General features: G+C 40.2%; 1 protein-coding gene across 1 annotated transcript in view; it reads left to right on the forward strand.

Moving 5' to 3' along the window:
- Positions 1-19445, forward strand: part of MARCHF11 (membrane associated ring-CH-type finger 11) — a 100968-nt gene that overhangs the window by 60108 nt on the left and 21415 nt on the right. Inside the window, exon 3 of the mRNA XM_045888244.1 lies at positions 16456-16648. Within this exon, the coding sequence (XP_045744200.1) occupies positions 16456-16648 (193 nt within the window). The remainder of the gene's footprint in view (positions 1-16455; positions 16649-19445) is intronic.

The raw sequence follows: 19445 nt of genomic DNA on the forward strand, positions 1-19445 counted from the left end.
GGATGAAGAGTGAATCGTACTGAGCGCACAGGAATGAGAAGATGAGCCAGCCTGGAAGGGCGAGGCTTCGGGGTACGTCCGGAGTCCCCGTAGCCGAGGACCCATGCTGGTGCTCGTGTTCCCGACCCGTTGGCCAGCTCGGCAGCCTTGCCACAACGTTCCACTTCTCTGCTTGGACCACTCTCTTCTCTTCCTTAAAATGAAGGGCCTCTGAGGAGCGTTCTGCCTCCTTCCAAATGTGCTTTTATGAGGACAAGTTCTAAATTGTGTGTGTTCAGAGCTGGGCTAGGCTGAATTTGGTTCCCGGGGGACACATTTTTCTTCTGTGCTCAACATTGCTCTCAGAACCAGGTTGTTTTGCCTTTCTCTCCCGTCTAAAGGGCTATTCCTTCTACAACACAGGAGTTTAGTCTGTAGGGCAGGTTCCTCTCTCCAAGGCCTAAAGCTGGCCTAATCCAGGTTGGTACCAGAATATTAGCACCATCCTAATCTTTTTGGATAGCTTTTTTCCAATTCCTAATCAAAACTAGAAAAGGCCAACAGTTTCCAGTAATCTGGGTGATTACGGTGTATGGAGACACTATGTGGGAAGGCCATACAGCATTACGGATGTTATAGTGACCAAGGCCATGGCCTTGGATGAGGGTAGCTCAGTCTGTCTCTCTTTCCATCTATCCATTCATCTGTCCATCACCCACCTATCTTTCCTTTCCTTTCCTTTCCTTTCCTTTCCTTTCCTTTCCTTCCCTTTCCTTTCCTTTCCTTTCCTTTCCTTTCCTTTCCTTTCCTTTTCCTCCTTCCCTCCCTTTCTTCTGTCTATCCATCCCTATCTATCTCTCCCATGTTATAAAGAAATCTTTCCTTAAGCAACATGCCTTTCCCCCCTTCATCAATGCTTTATTGAATCATCTCTCATTCATTTTAAAAATTAGCATGTAGTGCTAATATGTACATGTAGCTGATTGCCTACAGAATCACAGAGAGTGTGCTCTTGTGTTTAACTGGGCACCATGTGTGTATCAGCACATTAGTCGCCGTCTGACATCATCCTCTCTGCACCATTTCTCACACATTTTCCAGACTCAGTGACCATGTAATGTAGTTTGCTGGCTGATGAGCTGACCCGTGGCACACCTTGGATGTCTCTGCTGTTCAGTTTCCCAGGAAACTAAGTGCAATTATCTTGAAAAGAGTCAGGCCTTTTCCCCCTCTTTCCCCCTCGTTTCTTTTGCTCAGAAGAGAATACAACTAAAGCACCAACAGTCCAAACACAGCATCTATTTTAGTCTTAAGTGTGATAGACCAGAAGAGCATTTCATGACCCTGGCACTAGCAACATTTTGGGCCAGACGGTTTTTTGTTGTGGGGGCTGACTTACAGGTTGTAGGATGTTGAGCAGCATCCCTGACCCCTTAACCCCTAGAGGCCAATAGCACCATCTCCAGCAATGACAAGCAAAAATGTCTCCGGATATTGTTAGATGACCCCTGGGCAAAATCATCCATGCTTGAGAACCGCACTCTAATTAGAAAGTCAGAGTGGCTTTTGGGATCTTTTCATGCTGTCAGAACCAGTCACGCACATAAAGAGAAAAAGCAAAACCTAACCTCATTATTGACCCAATGTTTCTTGAGTTCTGCCAGCATGTCACCATGCTGCCAAGTGACAAAGACTCTGACATCGGGAAGGTCCAGCCCTGCCTGCAGAGAGCTCACAGTGAGGTGGGTCGGGGGACAGATGTGTAAACAGATAGTCATGGACAATAGGACTTACAGGAAGAAAATGAGTCATCCTGCTGGGTGTTACACAGCACTTTTCACTTCTCAGTTTTTCCAGAGTCCTGCATTCCCAGTCCCTTTTTAAAAACCGGGCACCTCTCTTGTTCATTCTCCTGCCTTGGAGCCTTGCTCAAGTTGCTCCTGCCTAGAAGGTTTTAGCTCAGATTTTCACATCTCCGAATTCTCCCTGCCATTCACAGGCCAGCCTGTCTCTTCCAGGAAGCCATTCTAGATTGCTTTAGCTTGCATCGGTGTCTATCCACCAAACCCCCCCTATGAGACTCACAATCCCTTCCCCTTGGCTTGTGGCTTAATTACATGCTGTATTGTTTGTACCTGTTGCCCCCCTGCTTGCCATGCATTGGGCTAATCACTCAAGAGACTGTGGGCTACTTGAAGGCGGAAACCAGATGTTATACTGGATTATTCACATTAATGGCTAAGCGAGTCATTCTTTGACTGCTGTTGGCTTGCAAAACTCAGTGTAAGAGGAGAACTCAAAACTATTAGGAAAAGTGAGTGAATGATAAGGTGAAGGTGAAGCAGATCTAAAGCTAAAGAATGGCAGGTACTTGGGTCTTCTGTCTGGTACCTTATTTTCTGTCTAATGAATTTCCCCTGATGCTTCCAAACCCCAGAGCACATGTTACCTCCTGCTCTATGCTTTCTGTGGCTTCTGATTATGCAGTGTATCTCTGCTTTGATAACATGGTGTGCACAGATGTGATTGCTGGGGAGTCCCTGTGGTCTTGTCCAAAGTCATATAGCAAAGAGGTGGAAATATCAGACCCTGTATTCAAATCTCACCCAGAATCTAAACTCTTTATCCAGTGTGTACCTTTCTAGGAATTGAAAAGCTGAGCAGAGTGAATTTGGGTAAATGGCATTATGGGTCCCCTCTCTGTTGGGTTGCACTAGGAATTATATTTAATTAAAAATTAAACTCATTTCAAGTATTTTATAACAAAAGAGCATACATCAACCAAGCAAGTAATTGCTGAAAAGATTTCACTCATTTTGCTATTTTAAGGATTCTTTTTTGAGGTCTTAAAAAATAGTCTTATTCAGGGGTGCCTGGGTGGCTCGGTCAGTTGAGTATCTGACTCTGGATTTCAGCTCAGGTCCTGATCTCAGGGTCCTGGGATCAAGCCCCATGTCAGACTCCACGCTCAGCAGGGAGTCTGCTTGAGATTCTCTCCCTCTCCCTCTGCCCCTCCTCCTGCTAGCTCTCCCTCTCTCTAAAATAAATAAATAAATCTTTAAAAAGTTTTTATTGAGGCATAGCTTACATACCATTAAAATCACCTTTTTTTTATGCACAATTCAGTGATTTTTAGTAAATGCGTTGGCTTTCGCAACCATCAGCACATTCCAATTTTAGATCATTTCCATTACCCCCAAGAAATCCTCATGCTTTTAAGGACAATTTGTCTTAGGACCCCTTGGTGATATGGGGAGGAGAAGGGCAGGGGTAAAAGGCACAGTGGGAAGGTAAAGTTACATAGTAAAAAGGAGTATTTGAGGGAATTATAGAGCATTACCAGGTGATTTAATTGAAATCTTCATTTTAAAAGTGGGGATGAGGAGGGTCGAGAAGTTGGGGAACTGGAATGAGTTGATGACAGACCAAGAGTCTGGTTTTCTGATTCTTAGCCTGTTGCTCCTGCAGTTACCACGATGCAAAGAGTGATCAGTGAAGGGGGGGTTCCCCTCATCTCTTGCTGTTGAAAAATCTCATCCTGATACTTAGTGATTTGAAACAACTATCTTCTTTTGCTCATGATTTTGTGGTTTGGAAAGGGTTCAGTTGGGTGATTCGTCTGTGATCACTGTGGTATCTGCTGAGGGTCTGGGATTGGAGGAGCCACTTCCAAGATAGCTTCTCATTCACATGTCTAGTGCCTCAGTGCTCTTTGGTCTCCCTCCTCACATGACATCGTCCTTACCCACAGCTTCTCACGGCTTGAGATTCTTACGGCATGGCAGTCTTGAGGTGGTCACACTTCTTAGAAGAAAAGCTGCATGACAGTTAAAGTCTGTGCTTGGAATTGATATAGGGTCACTTCTGCCATATTCTGCTGGTTAGAGCATTCATTACTCAAGGGAGGGGAGAAATCGATGCTCTTTCTTGACGGGAATGGTCAAGGCCACATGGCAGAAGAGCATGTGGGATGGGATACACTGTGTCCCTCTTTGGGAAACACCAGAAGCAAGAGCAGAGCCAGGCAGGTAAACCCCTCAGAGACATCCTGTCATCTTCAGACCTGGTTCTTCCTTGTGATTGTCTAATAGTCATTGCCTGAGAGGATAAAACTCAAACTCCACAGCCAATCCTGGGAGCCCCTCAGGAGCTGGCTCCCACCACTTGCCCACATGGACTCTACTCTCCAGCAACAATAAAAATCTCACTATTTTCCAGACGTGTCAGCTCCTTTGCACATGCTTCTTCCTGTCTGCCTTTCCCATCTCTCCCCACGTCTTTAGCCTACCCTCCACTGGGCAGATGCTTCTTGCCCATCCTTTCAAACTCAGCTCACCTGCTGCCTTGTCCTAAAAGCCTTTTGCATTTCTTTTTAATACCTAGATAGTGATTCCCATAAGAATAGGATTTTTCCTCAGCCTAGTAACTGCTGTAGGGCCTGGCGTGTACCAGGCAGCTGGTAAGTATATGTTGAAGGGATACACTTATACAAATCAGAAATTTAAAGCAGATGCCATTCCGTGCACACCTTTATGTTGGTGGTGTCATCTCATGGTGAGGCTTCCCCGGCCAAGAACTGAGGCAAAGCCCAGTTACATGTAGTAGACGTTGCGTTCAGTACTCAGTGCGATGGGCTGTGTCTTCCCTGTTCCTGCCACTGCCACTTCCTGACTTCATGGTCTTAGGGCCACTCGTTCAGTCCCCAGAACCCAATTAAGGAAGGGGAGCAAAGCATGGAGTGTCAGTACAAAATTCTTCTGAGATACCTTGTCAAATGTCATTTTATAGAGAACACTGGAGATCCTTATAAGAATAATTCACTTGTTATTAGAGCCAATTCACAGCCGTCTGTTTGTCCCAGCACATTATGCTGCCTCTCCATAGCTGAGAGAAAGTCACTTAGTTAAGACTGCATAAATTCCACAGAAGAGGTGATATTCCTCATGCTCTGGTCCCTAATTACCAAGGGCGCTGTTCTGACCACCAGAATATAGTGTTTGGGTGACATGCACTCAAGTATTTCAAATGGGAAGATAGTTTCTCTCCATGAAAATTCTGCTCCAGACTCTAGACTGAAAACAGCAACTGTCCACTGAGAGTTTAAATAAGCTTTAACAAAGGTAGTTTTCAACTCTTTGTCGAGAAAACACATAAATATGGTTATTACCACCTACTAATTACTTAGATAGAAATCTCCAGGGGAATCTGTGTTTAAACATAATTAATATCGAATATTGAGAAGAGTAATGAACTAGAAATGGATTATATACAGACACGCTTTTGATTCATATGGGGCAAAATCTAGTTACTAAGACTAACACTGTTAGACAGTTGGCACTTGGAGCAGATTTCCCTGTTTTGAAATAATGGATAGCACCTGCTTTTGTTACAGAAAGAATTAACACAGAGAGGGAAAAGGCAATATAAGGTCTTGAACACAGAAGAGCTAAAGTGTATTTTTATCTTAACTTTTGGATTGTTAAATGTGGATTTACAAGCCTTTGACAATTATGACACTCTATAACAATCAAAACAATTGAACAAGAGAGAACATTGAGAGATGAGATAGGGAACAGTTCTGGAAGAATTAAGAAGGAAAAAGGGGGAGAATCAATATACTTTATCTTAAGTGAGATCCAGAATCTTTGGTATTTCTCATGGATTCTGTGCCCTATAGTTGCTAAAGTAATGCTTATTAGTTCAAAAGTCATTGCTTCTGTTAATAGTCGTTTGAGAGATTTTTCTCAGACAAAACTTTCCAATAAAGGATACTCATCTCTTATAAGAAAACTTTTCACACCTTCTACTCCTTTGATCTACTATCATCCTGTGAGTCTGGAGACAGCCAAATAGGATATTCTTCAGGACTTAGTTTCCTATTCCAAAGATTTGGCATCGAGATAAAGGACAGCTTTTATTCCAGGGGTTTTTCTGGACACGCATTTCTTTAGAAGGCTCATCTCACTTGTGTAGTTAGCATCTTGGTCTCTGGCCATTCACAGATGCCCCTCCCATGTAGCATCCCTTCCCACTCCACATCTCTGGGCTCGGCTGGTTTTGCTTCTCAGTAACCAAACCTTTACTTTAGATTCATTTCCTTTCCTCCCCTCCCCTGCCCCCAGCCGCCAGAACTAAATTTTCAAACTTTGCAGACTCTCTGGTCATGTTGGCCTACCTAGCTCTGGATTTGTGGTCCCTTTGGTGCTCTCTATGGCCTTGGACCAGTTTTATCTTTGTCCCAATTCATCCAGGACTTTATTCTCCTGACCCTGAAGTCAAAGTGTAGCCTTGCCTATTCTTTTTTTTTTTTTTTTTTTTTTTTTTTTTTTTAATTTTTTTATTCTTATGTTAATCCCCTTACATTACAACATTAGTTTTAGATGAAGTGTTCCATGATTCATTGTTTGTGCATAACACCCAGTGCTCCATGCAGAATGTGCCCTCCTACATACCCACCACCAGGCTAACCCATCCTCCCACCCCCCTCCCCTCTAGAACCCTGTTTGTTTTTCAGAGTCCATCGTCTCTCATGGTTCGTCTACCCCTCCGATTTCCCCCGCTTCATTCTTCCCCTCCCGCTACCTTCTTCTTCTTCTTCTTTTTTTTTTTCTTAACATATATTGCATTATTTGTTTCAGAGGTACAGATCTGAGATTCAACAGTCTTGCACAATTCACAGCGCTTACCAGAGCACATACACTCCCCAGTGTCTATCACCCAGTCCCCCCATCCCTCCCACCCCACCCCCCACTCCAACAACACTCAGTTTGTTTCCTGCGATTAAGAATTCCTCATATCAGTGAGATCATATGATACATGTCTTTCTCTGTTTGACTTATTTCACTCAACATAATACCCTCCAGTTCCATCCACGTCGTTGCAAATGGCAAGATCTCATTCCTTTTGATGGCTGCATAATATTCCATTGAATATATATACCACATCTTCTTTATCCATTCATCTGTCGATGGACATCTTGGCTCTTTCCACAGTTTGGCTATTGTGGACATTGCTGCTATAAACATCGGGGTGCACGTAGCCCTTCGGATCCCTACTTTTGTATCTTTGGGGTAAATACCCAGTAGTGCAATTGCTGGATCATATGGTAGCTCTATTTTCAACTTTTTGAGGAACCTCCATACAGTTTTCCAGAGTGGCTGCACCAGCTTGCATTCCCACCAACAGTGGAGGAGGGTTCCCCTTTCTCCGCATCCCCGCCAACATCTGTCGTTTCCTGACCTGTTAATTTTAGCCATTCTGACTGGTGTGAGGTGATATCTCATTGAGGTTTTGATTTGGATTTCCCTGATGCCGAGCGATATTGAGCACTTTTTCATGTGTCTGTTGGCCATTTGGATGTCTTCTTTGGAAAAATGTCTGTTCATGTCTTCTGCCCATTTCTTAATTGGATTCTTTGTTCTTTGGGTGTTGAGTTTGATGAGTTCTTTATAGATTTTGGATACTAGCCCTTTATCTGATATGTCATTTGCAAATATCTTCTCCCATTCTGCCTTGCCTATTCTTATGTCTAGCACAATCGAGCCTAATTGTCATGAGGAAAACTGGGAAGAACCTCCTTACCAGAGTGAAGTCTTGGAGGCCATCTTCTTCCAGGGGCTTTATTCTAGGGAAAGAAAATTTCTCTCCTACTTCATTTAATCTTAGGTCCCAGACACTTAGTCCTTGACACTCATCCCAGGACCCCCCCAAGGTGGCCCTTAACCTTGAAGTGCTCAATTTCTTTTCCTTGCGCTGCAAACCATATTGAGTACAATCTCTATAGTCCTGGGACATGGCTTGTCAAACCTCTTGGGATTTCTAGATTTCTGGAAGAAAAAAATTTCATTGGTGCTCTGAGTTCTGTACACACATGAAACCCTCAGGACATCCCCTAGTACACATGGGGAGTTGCCCATCCACTTCTCTGCTGTTCTGTTGGTCTTGGTCATGTGATCTAGTTCCAGGCATCTTAATTAAACAAAATGATGTTCTGTGGCCAGGACGTGGTGCCTCGCAGGATGTGCATTACGACCAGCCAAGGGAACAGTGGGAAAGATTGTTCCCTACCAGAAAGTAAGTCCAGAGGGTTTTCTGCTGAACTCTTGTGGAAATTGCAACCAACGATTTGGAGATTTGTTTTTCTTTTTAATCACTGTGAGTTAAAATTAGATTGCTAACATCAACTGATTAGCAATCGTTCTAAACCAGTGGCCTCTGATTTGAAACTGTAGACAGTAACAAGAAACCATAGTTTTCCTGATACTATTTTCTTCTGCTTTAACTGTAGAACCTAAATTTGGGGGGAATAATTATCTGAACAATAGTGAGTCTTCATAAGTGCCATTTATTTAGGTCTTCTTTAATTTCTTTCAGCAGTGATTTGCAGATTATTTTTTAAAAATTTTAGTCCTAAGTCATTTGTGATTTATGGTATTTTTTATGTAGTATTGTTTTTTGTAATTTCGTTTTCCAACTTTTTGCTGTTGGTATTTTACACAATTGATCTTTGTTTATTGACCTCGTGTTTTGAGGCTTTGCTAAATTAACTTCCTAATTCTGTTAGGTTTTATTGTAGATTCCCTAGGATTTTCTACATAGATAATCATGTCATCTACAAATAGAAATAATTTTATAGTTCTTCCTTTACAATCTTTATACCTTTTTTTTCCTTGACTTATTCCATTGACTAGGGTTTCTAGTTCCTAGTGAATAGGAGTAATAAGGGTGAACATCTCTTCCCAGTTCCTGATCTTAGGGGAGAAAGCATTCTTTCTTTCTTCCCACCATTAAGTATGATCCTAGCTTTAAGTCTTTGTAAATGCCCTTTTCAGGTTAAGAAGTTTTCTTTCTATTCCTAGTTTTCATCTTGAATGAGTGTCTGTCATATAATTTTGCTGTATCTTTTAAGAGGATCTTTTTCTTTTTCTTTTATTTTTTAGTTTCTTAATATCATTAGTTACATAGATTGACATTTTGTTATATCAACATTTCAACCTAGGATAAGCCCCACTCACTCAGTTTGCATTATTCTTTTTGTATACTGCTGGATTTGGTTTGCTAATATTTTGTAGAGGATTACTTTTTCATTTATGCTCCTAGGGAATATTAGTCTGGAATTTTTTTTTTTTTATAATTTTCTTTTCTTTTTCAGGTTTTGGTATCACGGTTTTGCATGACCTCATAAAATAAGTTGAGGACTATTCTGTCCTCTTTTATTTCTAATAGAGTATATGTAACTTTGATATTATTTTTTTTTCTAAATGTTTGATAAAATTCTCCAGTAAAACCGTCGGTCCTTGAGATGTTTGTTCATTTGTTTGTGGAAGGCTTTTAATTATAAGTTCAACTATTTTGTAAAGGGTTAGTCATACATTCTATTTCTTCTTGAGTCAGTTTTGATGTTACGTTTTTCAAATAATTTATCTATTTCGTCTATGTTATTGACTTAATTGGCATAAGATTGTTTATTATTTGCCCTTATTACTCTTTTTACCTGTAGGAGCAGTCATTTTATATCTCCTCTTTTATTTCTTCATTAGCCTTACTAGAGTTTTATCAGTTTTTCTTAATTATTTTAAAGAAGCAGTTCCATGTTTTTCTATTTATTGCGTCTGAGTTGTTTAGATTTCACCTTTCTCAAAAAAAAAAAAATTTCACCTTTCTCAGGCAAAGCACATTTTTTTGCTCTAATTTTTATTTCATCTCTGATAAGTTTCTGAAGATGTTTTTCTAGCAGAGAGGACCCATACCAAACCATGAAGTCATGTTTAATATGCAGCCTATAAATACAACTCTACAAAGAATGGGCATGTAATTAACTGAATGTTGTATCTTCATGTCAGATTGATTACACATAGAGATGTTTTCTGCCAGCATTTCAAATCCCAACTTATAGTGGTTCAATTTAAACACCATCTAAAATGATTGAAAATAGGTTTTAGCTAAATTCATTTTTCTGAAGAGAACATTTCTTAAGAGCAGGTGTTCTCTCCTGTGACACTGGTAAGTAATCCCACCTGTCATTCTGCATGCTATAAATCATCATACTACAAATCTGTTAGCTTATGATTCATATCTGGCTTGCCTTTTAAAAACAAAGGTGAAACAGTACTTTAGAATGAAGGATTTAATGCAAACTGAACGAATCTACTTTCTTTAAGTTCAATTTCATTCCCTCTAACTGTGTGTTATTTTCGGGGAGGAAATTGGGTTCTAAATTGAGAAGGTGCCTTAACTATTTCAGACAACGGAATGACAGGTACATCTTTCTAAATAGCTTCCTGGAGGCCTGATGGAGTATATGCCTTTCTCCAGTTCTTGTCTTACCAGCTGGAAGTGATTTATATGAGGAGATGACTTGGTCTTACCTTGGCTTGGGCTCCCATCATTTCTTTAAAGAAAATTCCCAGCTTATTCTTTCATCCTTTTTTCTCTGAAGGAAGTTATAAATCTGTGCTAATTAATTAGATTTCAGTGGGAAAGGCAACCATTTTGCCATGGTTTCAAAGAAGTCTGTGGTAATTATTGGGATAGTTATTTAATTTCCCATGAAGAATGCCACACTGACATGGACCCTCATATGCAGTGATACCCAATTCTGGGCCATGTACATTGTCTGTGTGTTTTTAGGACTGGTGGACCTTACTTGGTGCATCTCTGAACAGCTGTGTGTAATGAGAATATTAAACAATTTCCAATGTGAATTTATTTAATTCCTTTCAATCTTCATTAAAATAAGAGATCTATCTCCCTGAGATTGTCTTCTTAAGGTTAATATTCATTTAACAACATTCAGACTGAAGAAGTATTCATTCGAGAACGCCATTTAGAAAACAGTTGGTCCCATTGCATTGGCTCTGCTCTGCTCGACTGCTTTTTGCATATGTTGACTTTTCCTTAACTGTACAACAACACCTTTTAGAGCAGTATAATTATGCCCAGTTTGTTTTTGCTTTCAGATGTAGGACATGTCAGTTTATGTAGGCAGAGAGAAGGGCATTTTAGAAAGAACTTGGGCTTTGGAAAGAGATGGGAGTTTAAATTCTCACTTCTCTACTCAGTGGTGGTTTGGCCAGAGCTGGGACTTGATCCTGTAGGAAGGACAGAATGGGTGTGCAGAGAATGAGATTGTGGCCGTCAGATAGATGATGGAAACTGAAGTCAGGATAACAAGGAGTCAAGTATTTTCTGGGTGAGACTTAGCTTCTGCCTTCGTGAAACTTACAGTCTGTGGACAACAGGGAAATAATCATCTGGGATGCAAGAAGAAATCTGCACTCAGCAGAAATACAAACAGTCGATTATGGGGTCCGGACAGAGGGATTCTGCATGAGGAGAGGAGGGGACGGCTTTTTAGAAGAGTTGGCATGAAAGCAAGTTACGGATGGGGGAGAGATTTCCACCCATGAGAAAAGGGAGGAAGGCATAGCATACTGAGAAAGGAACAGGCTCAAAGGCAGAGAGGGACCAAAATGAAAAGTACATGGCATCTGGGATAATACAGGGAGGCAGATTAAGCAGAATTGGGGAGCGTACATGTCCCTCCCTCTCCTTCCCCTCCTCCCTTTCTTCTTTCCTCCTTCCTTCCCTCTCTTCCTCATCATATCCCTCTATCCCTTCTTTTCATCCTTCCTGCGACAGTTAGATGCCAGGCGCTGGGAATATGTACTGAGCCACACACGTAGCTTTCCTTCACGGGGCTCCTTTCATTAGGAACGTAGGCTTGGGGTGCCACTTGGTATCAGGGAATGACTCATGGCTAGCAGTCCAGCTGCAAAGCTATTTCAGGAGACCAGAGAAGACAGACTGGAAGCTGTTCCCAGGAAAACCGTGGTGTCACTGCAAAGATGGTGTATTGTAGTTCATTGTCATCAGAGCTCAGTAGAACTATTACATAGTACAATTGACCCTTGGACGACACAGGTTTCAGCCGCGTGAGCCCACTTATACATGGATGTTTTTGGATAAATCCAGTATGATATTGTAAATGTATTTTCCCTTCCTTATGATTTTATTTGCATCCCCCCCAGCTTACTTTATTGTAAGAATATAGCATATAATACATATAACTTACAAAATATGAGTCAGTTGACTGTTTATGTCATTGCTAAGGTTTCTTTTCTTTTTAAGATTTATTATTTATTTGAGAGAGAGAGTGTGTGTGTGCAGTGGGAGGGGAGGGGTAGAGGCAAGACTCCCCAAGCAGACTCCCTGCTGAGCTCGAGCCCAAGACCTATGTAGGACTTGATCTCACAACCCTGAGATCATGACCTGAGCCTTAATCAAGAGCCAGATGCTCAACTGACAGCTACCCATGTGGCCCTGCCATTGCTAAGGTTTCTGGTCAGCAGTGGGCTATTAGTAGTTACGTTTTGGGGGATTCAGAAGTCATACATGGGTTTTTGGCTGTGTGGGGGGTTGGCATCCCTAACCTCTGTGTTGCTCAAGGATATATAAATATATAATATAAATATAACATAAAAGCATGAACCTAGGAGCCAGACTGCCTGGGTTAAATCTCAGCTTTCATCCTTACTAGGTGTGTAACCTTGGGCAAAGTGTTTGACCTCTCTCTGCGTCAGGTTACTTATCTTTAAAATGGGGATAATAATAATACCTTCCTCACAGAGTTGTTGTGGGGATTAAATTAATTAAAAAAAAACTCTTAGAAAAGTGCCTGGGACATATTGATCCTATATAAATATAGGCTGTAATCCTTAAATTACTTCTATACACCAAATGAGGATGAACTTTCGGAAGATTGTTATTTTTGCTAACAATACATCCAATAATTTTTTTTTTAAGATTTTATTTATTTATTTGACAGAGAGATAGAGAGACAGCACAAGTAGGCAGAGTGGCAGGCAGAGGGAGAGGGAGAAGCAGGCTTCCCGCTGAGCAGGGAGCCCGATGTGGGGCTTGATCTCAGGACCCTGGGATCGTGACCTGAGCTGAAGGCAGCCGCTTAGCCGACTGAGCCACCCAGGCGCCCCACATCCAATTATTTTTGTAGAAGTGAACATCTTTTCAGGAATATAAAAGTCAAACATATTCAAATATTATGGAAAGAAATAAATAATAGCAATTATTTAGAGTCAATCTGCTTATTGTTATAGGACTTATGTTTCCAAACTTGGAAAGAAATTTAAATAAATACATACACACATACACATACATACACACATACCTGTATACATACATCCATGCATATTAAGTTTTAGAGGTGAAAAGTATGTTCAGCAGTTGACAAATTCTGTTCAAGATTCAGAAATATCTTACAGACTGAAATCCAGGCCTTGGATACCATTGGGATAGAGAGAGAAGCCCCGAGAGACTCATCTTCTATTTTTATTGTCTAAGCTAATGGTCCATTAACACAGCTTCTTGAAGCTGAGCCCGCTAGATAATGTGTACCTCCCAGGGCAAAGACGTCATGTGGGTGTTGCCTAGTGGTGGAAGGCAGCATTATTTTTCCTAGGGGAAGAATGTGAATAATCCCACTTTTTTCGCATAATGGTAACAGTAAGAAAGAGCATCATATAATGGGCAAAGAAATTACTAAGATGATATCAGCATTCAAAGGGAAAATCCTTATGTTCATAATCAGTTTAATGATTTTGGTTCAATAATGGTTTACCCTCATTAGCTATTCAGTGAAATGGTGCTAATTTTAAGATTCATCAGTGTATGAAGAACATCACAGCACTTTTAGACATACTGGCATATTTGCGTTATTACTGGAGTGGTATAAAACCAGAAATTTCAGGGAGCTTATTGTAGATTTTGAGCAGTTTATCCTTCTTGAGAAATAAGCTTCAAAAATCTCAAATTATTTCCTATGTCTACCACAAAAGATAATTCCTATGATAATAATAAATAAGCATCTCAGTGTACTGAAATTGAGAATTGTTCTCTTTTTTCCCTTAGCTTTCAGGACGTAATTTTAAAACACACATTTAATTCCAACCTGCCAGGTATTTGAATTTTAAGCCATTTTAAATTTGGTGTCCTCAAACAAGTGTGAAACATCAGTATTTCTTATTCCTGGTAAGTCTGCCCCTTTGCTCATTCTCCTTCCCTGCCAAGGAACACCTTAGCTTTGTGTGTCAGAAGCTTCCAGGCCCAGTGTGGCAGGCAGTCAGGCTCACTCTCAGATGTGAACCCCCGCAATTTCCTGTGTCCCAGGAGACACCTCAGCTTCATCCATCCATCCTGACCAGTTCACCGAACCCCTGAGTGTTTAGTAGGACCTCATCACATATGCCTGTGACCACCATGTTTTTCTAAATTGGCATGCAGGCAGTCTTGGATCAATTAATTAGTAAGCCTAACGGAAGCTAAATATAATTAATTGTACAATATTGAGCTGTCCAAATTTAACTCCACTAAAATTACAGGATGAATGTGGAACATAAAGGATTTCTGGAAAGGGAAGTAGATATCAGTAAGACCATTCTTTTTTTTTTTAAGATTTTTATTTATTTACTTGAGAGCGAGCACAAGAGAGAAACGAACCCATGCTGAGCAGAGAGCCCTACACGGGGCTCAGTTCCAGGACCCTGAGATCATGACCTGAGCCTGAGGCAGATGCTTAACCAACTGAGCCACCCAGACGCCCCGTACCATTCTTGATAAATCCTCCTAACTCACTGCTGCTTACCCAAGACTCTTATGATTCAGGCTTATGTATTTTGAAACAGATGGCTCACCATGTGAAAATCTCTCTCTCACACACACATATAACTTGTGTACCTTTGCCCCATAAGTTTAGAAGTATGCTTTGTTTTCATCTATCTGATGTAATTAATAAATTGATAAAGAGTAACAATGCATATAGACATGATGGCATCCATCTGGGATGGATGTTAGCTGGAAGTAGTTTTCTGTGTTGCTTACCATGTTGTTGTATTTAATGCAGATTTCAATGAACCCTGAGACTAAAAACCAATAAATAGTGACACTTTATACTTGTTCGGTGACACCAAATTTAAAATGGCTTTAAATTCCATTGCCAGGCAGTTCGAAATTAATGTGTTTAAGATTATGTCAGGAAACTAGTAAAAAAAAAAAACTTCAAATACATAATTGAAATAAATTGATTCAGTTGTAATGATAAGATATATTGACAAATTTAATTATTCATCCAGAATTATAAAAGCAAAAGCCATTTTTCAGCAAGTGAATCTGCATATTAAAATTGTTAGAAATACCCTTCTTATAGAATTCCGCCAAACTACCATTTGGTTCTGAAGTTTTTAAAGGAAAAATAAATGACTTTAGAGAATTAAATATTTCAAATGCATTTTGATATTTAATCCTTAACAAATGTAGAATTTAACAATATCCATGAATATGCAGGAAAAGGGCATATTTAAATATGATAAGTAAATTATGATGAGAGACAGAAGCAGTGAGGGAGAGAGGGAAGGGTGGTGATAGACTTGCCACTTGGGATGCACATATTCAGACTTAAAGGTAAGTAAAGAGTTTAAGGAAATATCAGATTCACCCAATGGATACTGATTTTTCAAGCTCATTTGTTTTTACAGAGCTCTTTCACACAGAATGAAACTGTGCAGGTTGTTTTGAGTTTCATTGTTTACTGACAAACCGTAATAGCAATTCTAGTTTTGTTTCTGTCTCAATTATGCAAAAGGGAGAACATGACTAATTAATTCTTTCAAGTTGATAACACACTTGAAAGACTTTTGATCATTTGTACTGTAAAATCCTCCCAAATACCGATACTTAGGATACCAAATTATTCTCCCCATTGAACAGTGTGGTATTTACACAGTTTGTGAATTTCAAAGGTACTCTGTTTGTTTACAAATTCTAAATCTTGACAAAAATGGCTTCACAGATTACCTGTTAGATAATTAAAGTTCAGTGATATCTGAGTATATGAAATGTACCAATAACAGATAATGTACAATCTTAATAGTTCCCTTAAAATTTTAGTGTGTTACTTTAACGACTTTTTAACTGATGTTCTTACATAACTTATTTATTTGTTGCTTACATTTTTTTTTTTTTGCAAAAACAAGAAACAGTTCCCTTTTTTGCAGTAGCCAAATGTGTTAAAGAGCAAAATAAGTTTCCAAGTAGAGGAGTCTTCAACACATATCTTCAGAGTGTATTTAATTTCATGCATGTGTGAAAGATAATAATGTGATCCCAGGTACTAAATATTCTTCAGCCATTCACTCCCAGTACTGTTATCTGGAATAAAACTAGATTAAATTTGCAGAACGGTGAATTACGGAAAATAATGAAGCTAAGGCAACTCATTAATCTTTATCTGCTTGTCTATTTTTTTATATCCTGGATGAAATGGAAAAAGTCATGTGGGGGCTGGTCAGATCGAAAAGGGTCTAACATGATGGAGAGAAACATGGGGCTGAAAATGTGGTTTTTTTTTTTCTTTTCAAGTTAAACGCAGCACCTTTTTCTCACATGCCTCTGTTTTTCTTTTAGTGGCAAAGCATTTCTATAACACTGGTTGAGAAAGTTCAGATGATTGCTGTAATCCTAGGATCCCTGTTCTTAATAGCGAGTGTGACCTGGCTCCTTTGGTCAGCCTTCAGCCCCTATGCAGTGTGGCAGAGGAAGGACATCCTTTTTCAAATCTGCTATGGAATGTATGGTTTTATGGATCTAGTGTGCATAGGTAAGACCATGACGTTACACATTAATTGTCAGTAATCCATTTCTTGCAGCTATTATATTTTCATCAGTGGGATCTCGTATAGAATGTTGTGGTTCACGTAATCTTGGTTCTCCAACTATTTACCTATCTGGGGTGTCACAATCTGGCCACTTCCCTCAAAAAATGCATAGCATCTCTCTTCCCAGGGAGTCCGAAAAAATGAACAGGATAATGTCCATTTAAGGTGCCTTATTTTGCAACAGAAAGGAAGGAGGGATGGTGGAAATGATTGGGGGTGGGCAAAATCAGGGCAGTCATTCATTTCTATGGAATGAGAGCAAATCAGCCCCTCTTCAGCAAGCCGGGGAAGCGTTGACAGTGCCGGTGGTGGTGGTCTGTGCATTTGGGGAGAGGACCCACAGACTCCTGAAAGGCTTACCTCGCGGCGATGTGACTCAGATTCCTCGAGGGCATAAGTGCTCCTTGAAGGGGTGGGGACCAGGGGTCAGTTTTCCTTTCTGTCTTGGGCTTCTTTGTTTTGATTAATAAATTCAGTGGCTTAGATGAGATAAAGGATCAAACCTTTTAGCTTAAACAGATCCTACCAGAAAAGGTTACTTACACGTTTCTCTTGGCCAATCTGCTGTTTCCCCCGGACCATGAGAAAACGGAAGCCCACTCATGCAGCACTGACGTGGGGCGTGTGAGGTGCCCGTCATTGGCACTGTGATGGCGTCTGGTTGGCCGTGGGGGGCAGGGACGTAGAGGCCCACAGGGTCTCGAGGAGACTTTCTCTGCTCTGATGTGCATTGCAGCTTAGTGGGCTGTAAAGAGCTGAGAGAGGCAGCCATGGTTTATAGCAGTTGGTTCTCAAAGTGTGGCCCCACTGCTGCTTTTTAAGAGATGCACATTCTCAGGCCCCACCCCATCTGCCAAATCAGAAATTTCAGGGTTCGGACACCCCCCCACCCCCCACCCCCCACCCCCCACCATCCATCTGCGCATCACAAGCCCACTGAGATTCTCACACGTGCTAAAGCTTGGGAAACACTGGTTTCAGGGAATGGTACAATTTGGGATCCCCTGACTTGGTTTCCAATCTGGGCCCCTGCTGGGACAGATCAGTGCTGTTTTTCCGTGTCCTCTTTCCTCACCCATGAAGACAGAACTAATAATCCCTAGCACACAAGCCTAAATAAAGGAAATAATGATTATAAACAATTATGTTATTAATTGGAAGTTATAAATGAAAGGTATTTGAATAAGTCACAAATATTAAAATAGTTTAAATCATTTAAATTCATGCCTCTACTCACCAGACCCTTAATTTAACTAGAAGTTTTAATATTCTCAGTGACTTTTTTCTAAAAGAACTCTATAAATTTTAAAATAGGATTAGCCTGAATTTCCTCTCCTTTCCTTCCTCCCTTGCTGCTAGTACAAGACTAATAGGAAAGAAAATGATCACATTTCAGGCCAGGAAGGAAAAAGACATGGTGTGGGGGGCGGATGTCATGAGTAATATGTAAACTGAGCAGATGTTGCCTGAATAATTGCACTAATCAGGTATATAAACAATTTGATTGAATGTGATAATACACTTGTAAGCATTTGGAAATGCTAAGTCTCTATACAAATATAATTTCCAGGGTATTGCTCTAAATAAAGGAGAGTCACAAAATTGTTCTACAAATTCCTCAGTAAGTTCAGAGATAGATCGTATTTATTCAGTCCTTCAACATCAATGTTATAAAAATGTGGTATTTCTTTGATATGAAAAGGAGAGATGAAAAAACAATGGAACCATTAGGCTTCCAGTTCAGCCTGGAGGGAAAGAGACCATTTGACTTTGATATCATTACAGCACTAGAGAGGAATATATATATACACACACAAACACACACATTCTGTTTAGGAACTCACTTTCCTGGTTTTCACAGCTTGCATTTAGTGCTGAGTTACTAGGTCTTAAATTTTGATTGCTAATGCCAGTCTTTTAATCAAAATTATTAAATTTTGGTTTTAAAAGCACATGCATATGAGCTAATGATTTTTTGGCAGAATATGACATATTTGGGCTTCCCTTTTGAAATTTGGGTATTTGCCCATTTTATAAAGTTAAGTTTTGTAAGAACAAAAGCCAATTGATATTTTGCTGGCTTACACTTTGGAGAGTGAATTTTTATTGAAGTTTTAAATATTGACAGTACCTCTCATTACATTTTGACTTATTAAATCCATATTTCATCATTTAGGGATTTATTTGTATTTTGAAAAATGTTAAGAATTCAGACTGAACAGCATTGTTCCTGTGACTTGGTAATCACATTAAATGGTCTATTTGGGCCCAGAGAAAATCTTATTTTTTTCTCAAGAAGTTGAGAAACTATTATAGTCAAGTTAGCAAATACATGTAGGCTATCAATAGCCAACTGGATCATAGCCAGTAATAGCTCCTGCTGACATTGCAATTGAATTCAAATGTCTGTTAAATTAAATGTAGACAGTAACAAAGTAGATTACATTGATTATACTTCAAATACCCCTCACTGCAGGACTTATGAGTCTGAGTTAGTCTGGGCCCCTGCCTACCACATCCCAATAGTCTGAGTTAGGGTGGAAAGCATGTTTATAACTTTGGGTCCAGTTTGCTCAGCTCAGCTTAATAAATATTTATTGAGAACTTTCTTTGTGTCAGACACAGTGCTAGGTGCTGGGAATACAAGTCAGGGTCAGTCACTTTCCTGGCCATGAGGAGCTCCCAGCCACAGAGGAGGACAGGTGTGTCAGTAGGCAATGAGAAGACGGTGGGGTGTAC

Source organism: Mirounga angustirostris, unplaced genomic scaffold (genome assembly GCF_029215605.1).
Source record: "Mirounga angustirostris isolate CCGP_5_RB_7025 unplaced genomic scaffold, mMirAng1.0.hap1 SCAF_7, whole genome shotgun sequence".
NCBI classification, from domain to species: domain Eukaryota; kingdom Metazoa; phylum Chordata; class Mammalia; order Carnivora; family Phocidae; genus Mirounga; species Mirounga angustirostris.